The sequence below is a fragment of the Myotis lucifugus genome, unplaced genomic scaffold, assembly GCF_000147115.1.
Source record: "Myotis lucifugus unplaced genomic scaffold, Myoluc2.0 scaffold_3, whole genome shotgun sequence".
NCBI lineage: Eukaryota > Metazoa > Chordata > Mammalia > Chiroptera > Vespertilionidae > Myotis > Myotis lucifugus.
Genome location: NW_005871051.1, coordinates 29,779,104 through 29,792,917, shown reverse-complemented (window position 1 = coordinate 29,792,917; position 13,814 = coordinate 29,779,104). Strand labels below are relative to the sequence as shown.

At 54.0% G+C, this 13,814-nt stretch overlaps 1 protein-coding gene across 1 annotated transcript in view; it reads right to left on the bottom strand.

The window, feature by feature from the left end:
- Positions 1-780: 780 nt before the first annotated feature.
- The window catches only part of AGAP1 (ArfGAP with GTPase domain, ankyrin repeat and PH domain 1), a 256,941-nt gene continuing 243,907 nt past the window's right edge, over positions 781-13,814 (bottom strand). Inside the window, exons 13-14 of the mRNA XM_014464050.1 lie at positions 11,159-11,414; positions 781-8,364 (exon numbers count right to left, since the gene is read on the bottom strand). Of these exons, the coding sequence (XP_014319536.1) occupies positions 8,161-8,364; positions 11,159-11,414 (460 nt within the window). The 3' untranslated portion in view covers positions 781-8,160. The remainder of the gene's footprint in view (positions 8,365-11,158; positions 11,415-13,814) is intronic.

Here is a 13,814-nt window from a genome sequence, read left to right as displayed (position 1 = left end):
GGCTGGAGCGCCAGGGAGGTGCGGGAGGGGGACTGTCTCGGAGACAGAGGCACAGCAGAGGTCAGGGAGCAGGGCAAGGGCAGGCTCGGGGCGGAGGGAGCCCAGTGGGCAGCCTCTCTGAGGAAGGAGTGGGCCCGGAGAGCAGGCCTTCCCAGGGAAGGGAAGGGAAGGTGGGCAGAGTCAAGAGCAGGAAAGAGGCCAGTGATATCTGGGCGGGGGGTGGGGGGGGGGGCATCTAGGTGAATTTTACCTCCTTTATACTTTTCTAATTTGGGGGGCAAAGATATGATATCCAGGGTGGGGCAAAAGGAGATCTACAGTTGTTCATATGAAAATAATACAATTAATAAATAATAGTACAAGAATAAGCTGTTTTGAATACTCACAATTGTAAACCTATTTTGCCCTCCCTACATTTTGTCTGAGAACAAAATCATGATATTAGTAATAATAGTGTTAGTAGCATCCATCAATGGCTTTATTTCTGGGGCAGAAGCAGCAGCTGGAGCTTCCAGACCTCTCGGAGTCTCTTGTGAATGAACAAGTCTGAAGAGAGGTAACTCATCTTTGCCTCGAGCCATGAGTGGGCCCGTGTGCTCCAAGCCCCTCATCGTGACTGCAGGGCCCAGCGTGACCCCTCCCGCCAGCAGCTGAAGCCCCCTGTGCTCGCGTGGGAACAGAAACCCAATGGGCATTCATGACAAGTGACCAACGCCCCCCTCCGCCCCCCCCCCCCCCGGGCCCGGCAAGAAAACACAAAAACCTGGACGGGGGGCGGGGAGCCATAGTCTTTCTTTATTAGAAAGAGGCCTCTACTCTAGCCACCTCTTCCATACTTTACACTTTTGTCTTTTTCTCTGTTTTCCCCTTAGAATACTGTACAGCTGACACAGAAATCCCAAGGCAGGAAAATACAAACTGGCATATTTAATCAAAACAAGATCATATGGAGCAACAAGCAAAATGAAATGTCTGTCGATGGTTTTAATTACAGTACAAACAATATAAATAAAGCGTCATTGAGTCATTGTGAAACATAAACTTGCTGAATGAGGTAATATAAAAACAACCCAAACCAAGAAGACAGCCACCCCGGCGACCCCAGGCTGCTCCTCCGCTTCCTATACACGTTATTTACAGAAACAGGAACGCGTGCTCCCGGCCCCGCTCCCTCCCAGGCCGCCTCTCGGTTGTCACCTGCACCTGCTGGTCCAGAAACACACCTGTGGCCGGAGGAGGACCCAGTGCAGAGTCCCGGGCAGCAGGGTGGGGGCTGTCTGGGCCCGGAGGCCCCTCCCCGCAGCCACGTGGTGTGTTTGTGGCCGGCGTGGCCCACTCCTCCGGCCCTTTCCGGGGCAGCCAGCCCGTGCCCTCGGATCGAGTGCACACGGCACCCTCCTCAGCATGCAGGTGCCCAGGCCGGACCGGGTCGCAACCTCCAGAACTTGATACGTATTAGACACAAAAACCCGGGCGGGGAGGGAAACTGGGATGCTTTTCACGGTCCCGGAGGCATCGTTTCTCACATTGAGACGCGTGGCCTGTGCTAGAGCAGTTCCTAACGTACCGCTGTCTGTCGACGGGAACGGCCCCAATCCTCACTCCAGCCCGCCTGTGCACCCCAAGTCAGCGGGGAGAAGGCTGCCGGGACCCCAGGGGTGGGGCCGGGAGGTGCAGGGTGTGCTCACGGGGAGCTGGATCCCAGTCTGGCCACAGGTCACCCACCCTGGACCCATCCTCTGACCACCCACTCCCAAGGACCCAGGCCGGACAGACAGCGCCCGGCGACTCTGGAATGTCAGGTGGGGAGCCCATCACTCGGGATTTCTACACACAGGTGTGAGGACGGGGGGTGGGGGGGTAGATCCAGGAAGTCCACACTGCGCCCAAACTCCTTTAATTTACAAGAACCACCACTCACGGAGTGAGCTTCCAGGGCGTGTGAGCTCCTTTTACAAGAGTTCTGGAACCAGCTCAGACACCAGCTTCCAGCCGCTGTGCTCACCGACTGGCTCGGGGAGGTGAGGGCAGTTTGATTCGAGGCAGCTGTTCCGACAGCTGGGGTGTTAAGGGGGCCTGTTCCCCTGGGAGAGTCCCCAACACCTGGTTTGGTTCCTTTCTTTCACCTGCATCTCGAGACAAAGGCCCTACACCTCCCACTGACAGAACTCCAGATCTGTCCGCGCACATGGCTTATCTCCACTCCCCGGAGGTGCCACATGCCAGGTCACAAGGAAAAACCAGTCCTGAGCCAACCCCTCGCACACTCACAAGGCATCTCGCTTGCACACACACCTGCCTGGAGGCCCATGTCTGTCTGTCTCACCAGGCAGCGCCTCCCGACACCCGCAGCCCCAGTGCCACGCCGGGCTCTGTGGGACACACCTGCCCGACCTGCCCACGCCTGGCACCAAAGCCCTTTGATGGGAGGAAGGCCTCACAAAAGAGCATTTACCCACCAGGCAAACCCCCAGAACCAAATGCTGCCATTTGAGAGCAAACGAGCAGCTCCTAACGGAAGCGAGGTGGGGAGAGGTTTTCAAATCTACGGTCGCTGGTGGAACTGAAATTCTTCTAGGACCTGGGAGATCTAAAAATCCCGGATTACAGACAGACATTTTGGTTTCACAGAATCCTCTACTGATGAAACGTCCCTTAATTTTAACTTGGACCCAAACTGAAAAACCAAAACTGGAAAAAAAGTGTCAATCTGTCTTTTTTAAAAAAGCAGCAGACTTCCAAAATTAAAGAGGGAATCCATTGATCTTGTTTAAAAAATGGTTGAAGGACAGCATTTCTTCTCTAAGGGGAAGAACACGTGTTGTTGAAATAATAATGTGTAAATTGTTGCTTTCTCCTCGTGAGGGGAGAGGTGAGGGGTCTAACAGGCTGCGCTGACCCTGCACCGTCTGCAGTGACGGAGGTGGCGGCGCCCCGGGCTCAGTGCCTGCTTCCTGGCAGTGATGTCTGCGTCACCCCCAGGGCTCCCCGTTCTCTCTGGGAAGGAATCGGACACATGGACTAAAAGGCGGGCCCCCCAGTGCAGTAGGACACGGGGCGGAGGGGGCAGACCCGCCTCTCGGCAGGCCAGGCGGGTGGCTGGTCCCGCCCAGGAGCAGCACACCTGGGCCCTGGCCTGGCCGCCCTGGGGTGTGGCCCACACCAGACTCACTAACCACAGCTTCCCGCAGAGAGCACGAGGGAATCGAGATGAGAAAGACATGGCGATAATGGCCGAGGGCAAAAATGCAAGTCTTGTGCCAAAGGCCCTTATTTGGCTTTTTGGTGAAGGATGGGGGTGAAAATCACTCGGACACACGGCCCACAAGGTGCGAAGCCCGCCCACGCTGGAGGAGGGTCAGAAATAAACTAATTCCTGCGGAAGGAAGATGTGCATCTTCCGCACATTCTAGCTGAATTCCCTCCCAGCTGCTTTTCAATGTGTGTGCTTGAAGGACATAAGTACAACCCAGGGGAGTTCTAGGAAAGTCGCACCGGCCTTGCGGGCGTGTGTGTGTGTGTGTGTGTGTGTGTGTGTGTGTGTGAGAGAGAGAGAGAGAGAGAGAGAGAGAGAGAGAGAGAGAGCGCGCGAGCAGAGGTGGGGGCGGGAAGCAGCCCATGGAGTAACGGATCTGCTTCCGATTCTGCCTTTTGAGAAGTGTCTGGGACTTCACCACACTCTTAGAGCAGCTACATGTTGCCAGGCTTCTGAGCCTCCCTAGGCGGGAATGTGGATGTCCTCCTGGTTTCCAGAACATTCTAAATGCAAGGAGAAAGGGCTGGCAGAGTTGGAGCCATGGGGACCCATGTCAATCCATGAGCGAAGCTGGGAGGGGGGATGGACAGGACCCGTTGGCAACTCGAGGGGGAAGATGCGACCGCCAGGTGCAGGCACAAGACAAGTGAACAATGGGAAGGCAGCCCCAGAGGTGATGCCCAGGGAGGGAGAGGAGACAGTGAGGGCGGCAGCACCCAGAGCCACACCAGCCAGGGTGCCCTCCGCAGACCCCGACGTTCAGAGGAGGTAGAAGGACCCGGAAACGAGGACCACACAGGAGTGTGACACAGCAGCCTCCCGGCGCCCAGAGGTGGCATCTGAAGGGAGGGGCCTGTCCACGCCAGCCACACAACGGGGAGCAGGGGACAGGGGGTCATCTTGGGCCTAAGGCAACATTACGAGTGGCACAGGGTAAGGCTCCACCCTTGCTTTGCCTCTGGAAGATCAATCTCGGACTGAAGAGACGGAGGGTACAATTTGGTAAGTGGGGCTGCCGAGATAGTAACTGGGCAGTTTGGGCTCATCCCCCTGGGGAGAGGGCCTTCGGGGGCAGGGGCCTCTGAGCAGCAACAGGCTCAGCAGAGAGAGGGTCAGAGGCTCACACGGAGGGGGGTACAGGTGCGTCACCAGCTCCCAAGGACACGGCGCCAGCTCGGGCAGCTCTCCGGGCCTGTGCTCTGGCTTTGGTCCTACCCACCTCTCAGTTCTTACTAAACACACCCATCTCTGAGCATCCAACCCCTGGCTGGGCATCGGGCTCCCATTCACCACGCTGGTCTGACATGTCACCACACCCTGCAAGGCCACCCAGTGCCAGATGAGGAAAGAGTGCGAAAAGCTGGAGGCGCGCCCGAGGCGGCACAGGTGTGACAGGAAGCGGTGACCCCGGTTGGCCTGACCCTGGGCTGGCTGTCTCGCTGGGCCGTGTTTTCCCTTATGGGGTCAGTGACGGCTTCTTTGCACATGTGGGGACTGACCCTGAATATGTGAGGACTCTGTAAACTGGGACAGACGGGGCTACGCTGGATGGCAGAGGCCGGTCCAAGTGGACTCCTCAGGCCAGACGAGACGTCAGGAGAGGGGCGGAAGGAGCGGAGGCCCTGCACCGCCCGACTCACGGCCCCGCAGGGAGGTGCTGACCTGGGACTCCAGGTCAGTAAGAGCTGCCCTCTCTGGGCCCTGCAGCCCCGTGACCAGCAAGCACCTGTCGCCGTCACCGCTGTCGGGGATAATCACACACAGTGTGTGCTCACCAGACGACAGGAAACTGCACCTGCCGGGGCACCGAGGACCCGTGAGCATGTCACTCACTCACCCTCAGGCTGCTCACCTCCCGGGAGGACAGGAAATCAAAGGGACAGGGGACCACGACTAGGGTTCTGGGCTTCGGAAACCGTCTGTCCACCCTGGTCCTCAAGGCTCACCCACGCCGGGTCAGAATCAAGGCTACTTCCTCTGCGGGGTTTTCTTCGCCGCGAAAGGAACCCAGCGAGGCCACCGCGGCCACCCTCACGAGCGACCACCTGCCCTTCTCCAGCGGCGGTTTCTCCTCCAAGGGAAAACGTGAATTCTGAGCAGGAAGGGCGTGTGGGTTCTCACGGCACCGTCACTTCATAGGACGCACAAGGACACAAACAATGCAAACTCAGGCCCCGTCCCAAACTGGTTCTTCCTGACACCAGCCTGGTCCTTGCTGCCCAGCCCGGGGGTTAGTGAGGCTCTCAGCCGGGTCGACAGCGCTGTCGGCAAAGGGCTTCTAGTCTGACACCGAGATACAAACATTAGCTACCCGTCACCTGGGCCGGGAAACAAAACCCTGGGGACCCACGGATGCCTTTCCTCTGTTGCCCAAACTCAAGAAAGCAGGCTGCCCCCTGGAGCCACCACCGTCGTCGAAAAGAGCAGAAGAGGGGCGGAGTTTTCCCAGGAGGAACCGTGAGGTCCCCGTGCTGGAGGGAGGGAAGGGGGAGAACCAATCTAGCATTCGGGCCGTGAAAGGCTGTGAAAAAACAAGTCATTTGGGAAAATATTATATTATAAACACATATAATCATATGTACATACTCATATACATCCCAAGAGAAGCCTGACGAGGAATCCCCTTTCCTTTCAGAAGGCTTCACTGTGATAAAGCATCCCTACAGTGGGGACTCACTACGATGAAATAACTTAAGAATTTCATTTATACTCTATCTGTGCTCACTACATACAGTCTGTGCTAGCGGCTGCGTGGAGGCTAATGTGTGGAGCTGGGCTAGGACAGTGCCGCTTCTTCAAAAACAGGCAAGGACTTTTCTTCCTATTCGCGTTTACCACCACCGCACAGCGGCGGCGCACAGCCCTGAACTCGGCGGAGGGACCCCGGGCCTGCTGTCTGCACCTGGCCTTTGTGGAAACGGCCACGTTCCCCGGAGCTGAAGGGAGCTTACAGGTGCCCACGGAACACTGGCCTCCATATAACTTCTGTATAAAGCTTTATTTATTCCCACCTACTTTAATTTTTTTTAAAAAAAAGTGAAAGAAGAGGAAAAACTCTTACAAAATAGAAGATTTAATATAGGAGAGCAAGGAATGTCCTGAGGCTGCCGGGCGAACGTGGTCCTGTGGTCCTGGGCCAGGTCAGCCCGTGTCCCCTGCCACGCGCCAACCCTCTTCCCCTGCCACACTGCCCCTGGACTCCGGGCACACCCCGCCCCTTTCCTTTTTAACCCAGGGTGTCCAGATTTGCATTACTGTGTTTAGCCACCATGCTGGAGGTGGCTGAAGCCTGAAGCAGCCTGATCCCATGATGACACTCAGGGGCCATACTGAAATGGACGGCCTGGCCACCAAGTCAGCCTTAGGGATTCTTGTGGGCCGGTCTGTGCCACAGAACCATCGGTGGGGGTCCCCGTCTACCACTGCCAAGCACCGGGTCTGGCATTTGGGAAATCGTGCCCTGCCTGGCAGAGCCCCTCCCCCTGGCCAGCAAAAGCGGTCTCAGATCTAAGTCATGCTTCCCACAGTGAGGGCTCACATGCCCCCTCCCCGCTCTCTAATAGGCTTGGGCCTTTTTTTTTTTTCTCTCTTTCTCGATTTTAATAAGCAAATTGCACTACCATCTTATTCTGATGCGCCCCCTTTTCAAAGCTGTATATCACGTTAATGGAAGTGTTTACCGCTGCGAACACTCTCCATGTACAATGATCTGTAACCCGCTTATCTCAACTAGTTGCACATTATTAGTTCACATCCAGTTCCATTTATAAATTAACAGAGGTGCCATTCGTCTGTACAAAAATCAATGCATATTTATGAACTTCTTTTATTCCAATACATTTCCACACATCTCATCTGAAGACACAACGCGGGAGCCTGTGCGACTTGGGCAACGTGGCCCGGGAGTGACTGGGACCCAGACGTCCACCTTGGCAAAAGGACATAAAATCTCTCTCCTGTTCGGGGGGTGGGGGGCGCGTAGCTTTTTATGCATTTACCCGGCTTCCTAAATGCACCCGGCATGTCACTGTCGGCTGAAATTCGTGATTTCCTCCAGAATTTCTGAGTTGCTCTTATTTATTTTTCCCATTTTGTTTTTGCACCAAGGAGACTGCAGTCAAATACAACTCAGCAACTGATTTCCTCTCTTTGGACTGAAAAATTAAACATATACTAAATTATGACAGTGAATTTAGAAAGGAGGGCTCCAAGGGCTCGGAAGAACATGTCTGGGATAATATGATGCTTCTAAGAGTATTGCAATCACATCGCGGCAATCACCGGAGCGTGCTGCGTAACTGCCTCCTCGGCTAATATGCTTTCTTCCCGGTGATGACTAATCATGTTCTATTAAACAGCGGTAATGCTGCAAGAACTCAACTATACAAGTGTAATGAAGCCAGCATTCTCCCGGGACAGATTAGCTACAACTGATTTGACACATACCATCATAGGGGCTTCAGACCTGACAAACTCGGCTTGCTCCTGATTTATGCCGTCAAGCTCCTCGGAGAAGAGATGAGATAGATGCAAGTGTTCCGTTCGGTAGAGGTGAAATGTACTGATGTGCTTAACCGCCAGTTAAGGAGAGTTCCCGTCTCCTGCTGCTGCCTCCCCTCCCCCTCTGCCCATCCCTGCCCCTTGTGCCCAGCTCTGTCTCTAGGCCACGGGACCGGGGTCCCGCGCCGTGTGCTATCATCAACCGACCGAGGCCAGCCGGTCGCTCCTACTGTCGAGTGGGGGAGTTCATGGAAACGATCGATCCTGCAGCCTCCGGGCCTCGTCTTCGCCTCCGTGAGGGCTGTCCAGGTTCTGTGATTTCACTGCGGGTGAGGGAGGGCGGGTGGGTGGCAGGTGACCACCAGGAAGAGGGAGGGGTGGCGGGCGGGGGGCGCCGACGCCCCTCAGATGATGGTGGGCACCCGCCCGCTGCCGCTGTTCCGGTTATTGCTCTTCCGGGACAGGTTGGGGGTGGCCATGAGCACGAAGCGCTCGTCGGGGCAGCCGTACTGCAGCAGGACCTCGATGCACTCCTGGCTGGAGGCCTGCCGGGCATAGGCCAGCGCCGTGTTCCCGTGTGCGTCGCGGGCCATGACGTCCACCCCGTACTGCGGAGGCAACAGAGCCATGTTAGTGTCCCGGGGGAGGAGGCCAGGGCAGCCGAGGACGGGGACCGCCTGCCCGGTGTTGGAGGACAACCTGGCTCCGAGGTGCATGCTTCCAGGCAAGAATGTGCTTTTCCAACTCCAAGCCCCTCGTCTGTGCAACTGAAATGGACCACGGGTGACCCTAGTTTTGCTTTGTCTGTTTTGACCTTGCAATTGTAAACACAAAAAAACGATCATTCTAAAATCTCAGAGGCAGTTTGTTTTCATTGTGGGTCACACACAGTTAATACGTAAGAGCTAAGAAAAAATCGCCTATAATCTATCCACGGATAATCTTGGTTAATAGTTCCGCGTATTTCCTTCAAATGGTTTTCCTTTGGGTCTAAATGTGTAATTGCGGTAAAACTTACACAAGTAATGTGCATCTTTTTTCCCCCTTTACTGAACACTGTACTGGGATCATTTTCTCACATCATTAACAATTATGCAAAAGCATGACAGGTTATAGCCACCCGGTTCTCCTCCGCGTGAACTAACTCGGGCTCTGCCCTGGGCTGCCATGTGCTCTGTGTAACACTGTCATTGGCATACATTGTGCTGTGATGTGCGCTCTCACACTGATGTTTCTCAGGGTCTCTGATTACTAGATGCTGAGAAGACAGGGAGATACTAGGTTCACTGCACTAACACTTCCGCGGTTCTTGCTCTTGAAAAGGATGGCGGCCCTGGCCACGAGGCTTAGTTGGTTAGAGCATTGTCCCGATATGCCAAGGTTGCAGATTCAACCCCCCGTCAGGCACATACAAGGAGCAACCAATGAATGCATAAATAGGTGGAACAATGAATTGATGTTTTTCTCTCTCTTGCTTCCTTTCTCTAAAATCAATAAAGAAAGAAAGAAAGGAAACGGGTGGACCGATGCTGGCCAGGTGGCGCAGTTGTTTAGAGCGTAGTCCTATGCACCAAAAATTGCCTGTTTGAAACATGGATGTGAGAGCGAAACATTGATATGGGAGGTAACTGATTGATGCTTCTCTCTAAAAAAGAAAAATAATCAAATCAAATCAATAAAAAATCTATGTTTTTAAAAAAGGGTGGACTGACTTCCACTCCCAACAGTATTTAGGAATCTTGCCGGCATGGAGCGATGCAATTAAAAGGACTTTTGGAGGGAAGATGGTATGCAATTTGTTATGAAATTCTGCTCCCCTCCTCCCCGCGCAAGTCCATAGGGTGGAGCCCTAAACCCCAGCACTTCAGAATGTGACTGTACAGTCACACCTTGCTTCTCAAAGGTCTCCCATCTTGAACAATTCGGTTCCTGACCAAGTTGTTCACAGAGAAAATGTCTCGGTTGTCAACCAGACTTCAGTTTTTGACCTGACAATCCTTTTATGCTGATACCTCAGCATGACAAAAGGTGTTTCTCAGGCAACGAAGGAGAGACTGCCTTTGTTGCTTTCAAATCAACAATTAGCACAAGTTTAAAACATGAAGAGGCCATCAAGAGTGCTAATGTTGCTAAGGGTGTGAAAGAAACAATGATCACAGGCAAGTGAAAAACTGTTGTTGATTGAATAAAGGTGAGCCAGTGACCCAGTGACGCATTTTGGAGGCAGTGATATTTGAACAAGCAAAGACTGCATGCTGATCTGAAAGACACCCCTGGACCAAGTGCTGAAAGTGATTCCTTTGAGGCTAGGAGCGGTGGTTTGATAAATTTAAGAAAAAAAGTGTGTGTTTATAGGTTAAACAGTACGGGAGACATGTACTGTATATAAGAAAGGTTAAAACAGGGAATCAATCATTTGGGGGTCTGGAACAGATTAATTCAATTTATATTATTTTTAATGGGAAAAAATGATTTGGTTTCTGAACAAATCGCTTCTCGAACAGCCTTCTGGAATTAATTAAGTTCGAGAGCCAAGGTGCCGCTGTCTTTGGAGACAGGGCCTTCAGAGAGGTAATGAAGGTCATATGGGTGGGGCCCTAATCCAATAGGAATGGTGTCCTAAGAAGAGGAGGAGACACCAGGGATGCGCTCACACACAGGAAAGGCCCGTGAAGACACAGGGAGGGAAGGCATCTGCGACCTGGCCCTCATCTTGATCTGGGACTTTTGGCTTCGGCGACTGTGAGAAAATAAATTTCTGTTGTTGAAGTCCCCAGTCTGTGGTATTTGTTAGAGCAGCCCGAACTGACTAACACACAATTGTTACAGTGAAGCTGAACATTTGAGTGATTTTGATATCTGGGCATCTAATTCTCTCCCCATTCCAGCTTCATGACAAATGTTTTGTTGGGAATTAAAAAAATAATTTTCCCCAATAAAAATCAATCAGAATAGCCCAGACAAAGCCCTCTGACAAACTCCTACCACATCAAATCTCACAGTTTAGGGTCTACTATTTTTGTGTTATGTGAATAAAAAACCCCAACGTTGGTAATCCATTCAGTTTTTATCCTTCTTGTCTATCCCTACCTCCTAAAAAATAATGGGAGTTGTTTTGTGTGTGTGTATGTGTGTGTGTGGACAAAGACGAGAGACCCCCACCCACCATGATGGACCCAAAGGGGTACCCTAAAAGGTGAACGAAGAGTCCCCACCGGAGGACGGCACATCCACTGACTTCCTTCCTGCCTTTTTTCAGGAGGCCTCACACAGGTGAGCCCTCACGGCAGGAGCCTCCACACGGAGTCCTAGGTTCCCGACTGCTATTGCTGCCCACATCCAGGCTGGCACCCGTGGTGCCCACAGTGCCTCCGCCCCTGGCCGGGCAATCGGGCGACCTACCCAGATCAGGAGCTGCGCCAGGACCACGTTCCCCTTCCGGCAGGCCAGGTGCAGCGCCGTGCGGCCGTCGCCTTCCCCGCAGGTCTCGTTCACCTCGTCCCGGGAGCCGTGTGCCAGCAGCAGGATGACCGCCCGCAGGTCTTCGTCGGCCGTGGCCCGCAGCAGGTGCTGGCCCAGGGACAGCTCGGTGCAGGGCAGCGGGGCCAGGAAGAGCTTCTGTTCATACTTGGCCCGGATCCACCGCTCCTTCTCTTCCCTGCAAGAGGCAGGCATGGTCACAGTCAGGCAGGGCCACTGAGGCGGCACCCCGTCCCGGAACCCTGCTCACCAGGAAGCGTGGAAGGGGAAGAGAAACAATGGGAGACAAGTGTCTTTGCCAGCATGGGGAGGCCTGGGGGAGAAGTTCACCTCTGGTTCACAAAGTGGGGCACCCCACCAACAGCATCGGCACCCCGGGGGAACTAGTAGCAATGCAGGTCCCCAGGCCCCATGAATCAGAACCGCAGAGGAGGGTGTTTCAACTAGCCCGGCAGGCGGTTCTGATGCCCTGAGGTGTCAGTGCAGTGTAACTTAGCATTGCCCTGTCCATGGCCTTGAGCTCTCACTTGATTTCCTTTGCTTTCACTGCAGAGTTTGTGCCCCTGAGGAATCCCGCTCCTGCCCAGCACCCATCGGGCACCATGCAGGGCGGGTGCCACCGGCATGGAGGTTCATTCTCCCGTAAGGACAACGGTGAGTCAGGATTGAGGACGCTGGGCTGGAGTTGGGGCAGGATAGTGGTGGGCCGCCCAACCTGGTGTGACCTGCTCTTAGACCTCCCAGGAGTGAGGTCTCCTGGGGCTCTAGCCAGCGGTTCTCAACCTGTGGGTCGCGAACAATGAAAATCCATCCTGCATATCAGATATTTACATTACGATTCATAACAGTAGCAAAATTACAGTTATAAAATTTTCGTAGCAATGAAAATAAATTTATGGTTGGGGGTCACCACAACATGAGGAACTATATTAAAGGGTCGAGGCATTAGGAAGGTTGAGAACCACATAGACACTTCCAGTGAAGAGCCCACTGCTACAAACTGTATGAAAGGCAGAGGCTCGAACGGGGAGGGTTAGAGAAGACACAGCTGCCCCGTCACCCTGAGCAACTCTGCCATCACGTCCCTGACTCCTTAAGTGAGGGAATGTGTAGGGCTTAGCCAAAGAGATAGGACCAGCTGCCAAGGCCAGAGCTGGGCTTGGGGTGCGGAGGAGGGATGAGGTTGGGGAAGGGGTGGAGCCTTGGTTGTAGTAACAGTGGCAGCTGGAGCCCCTCCCCCAACAACACAGTTCACGGAGAATGAGCTTCAGGAGCTGCGTGGGTGTGATGACAACGCTCACCCCTCCTTCCAAAGGGGCCAGGACACTGCCTGTGACCCTGGGAGGAGGGCTGGGAGAAAGGGGTGGGGGGACAGGGTGAAAGGAGAAAACCAACAGCAAGGTGTGTTTATGGTGACCCGGAGGATGGGACCCGGCCACTGACTCGGCATTCCCTGGCTACCAGGTGGCGTGTGGTTTTAGTTTCTCCAAAACGGACGTAAGAGACGTTAAAAATAGCTCAGCAACTCTCAACACTTTGCAGCACTGTTGGGAAAAAAAGGGGGGGGGGCAGGAAAATGCAAGAGACAGAAGCAAGCAGCTCTCAGGTGAGGAGGGTCAGGGGAGCAGGGGAAGGGGCGCTATCCGGACAGATGCATCTGAGAGGCAGGAGAGGAGAAGGAAAGCCCTGCAGACAAGGAGTGGCCGCAATTGCCCACAGGGACTTAAAGGCACAGCGCTCACCACCCCTCCGAAACCCAGCATTCTCCCGGCAGAGCAACCAGGCCCAGCTCCAGCGAGGGAGACGGCACTGAGAGCCGGCTCTCCAGAAGAAAACTCATTACCCGGACGTTTTTTCTCCCGAAGGACGGAAAAAAGCCTTGTTTACACCTTTTACCCGTGTTGACACTGCTCCTGGCGGTCTAGTGTCTGGTGAGCCCTAATCTGCTTTTAAATACTTAGGCAAACAGATCCCTCCACAGTAAGTCAGGATTAGTTGTGCTTCACTTCCTGGTCCCTGTGAGTGACCCCACAGTGACCCCTGACCATTTCCAGGCCAAACTCTGGGCTGCATCTGGGCTGCAGCTGAGCAGCCGCCCCAGCACCCCCAAATGCAGCTCTGGCGCCCGCGGGGACAGGCGTGCTGTCTCCACTTGGGCCAAAACACAGGCCCCGGCACATGGGCAACGTCCCTGGGACAGCAGCGCAGGCGAGAGTCGGACGCCCCAGCCACACCGCGAGCTCAAGCTCTTTAAGAACCTTATTTAAAATGTATTAAGCATATGTTGATGCATTTCATAAATCACCCACGAGAAAGAGCAAGACGTGAATGAGATGAAAAGCAACAGTGGTGAAGGATACGTCCAGGTCTTCAAGTTCCAATTTGCTAACTCTAATTTGGGGTAGGCATTAAAATCAGAGCTGTTTTATTCTGCTCCGCTTGGTTTTAATCCTCACTGCCAGTCACCCAGGGATGAACCGAAGAGCAGAACGTGGAAATCTAGTCCGGGCCGCAATGATTCCATTTTCTTTGTGATATTCAAATGCCCCAAAGAATGAGGGTGAGCCCACAGCTTCTG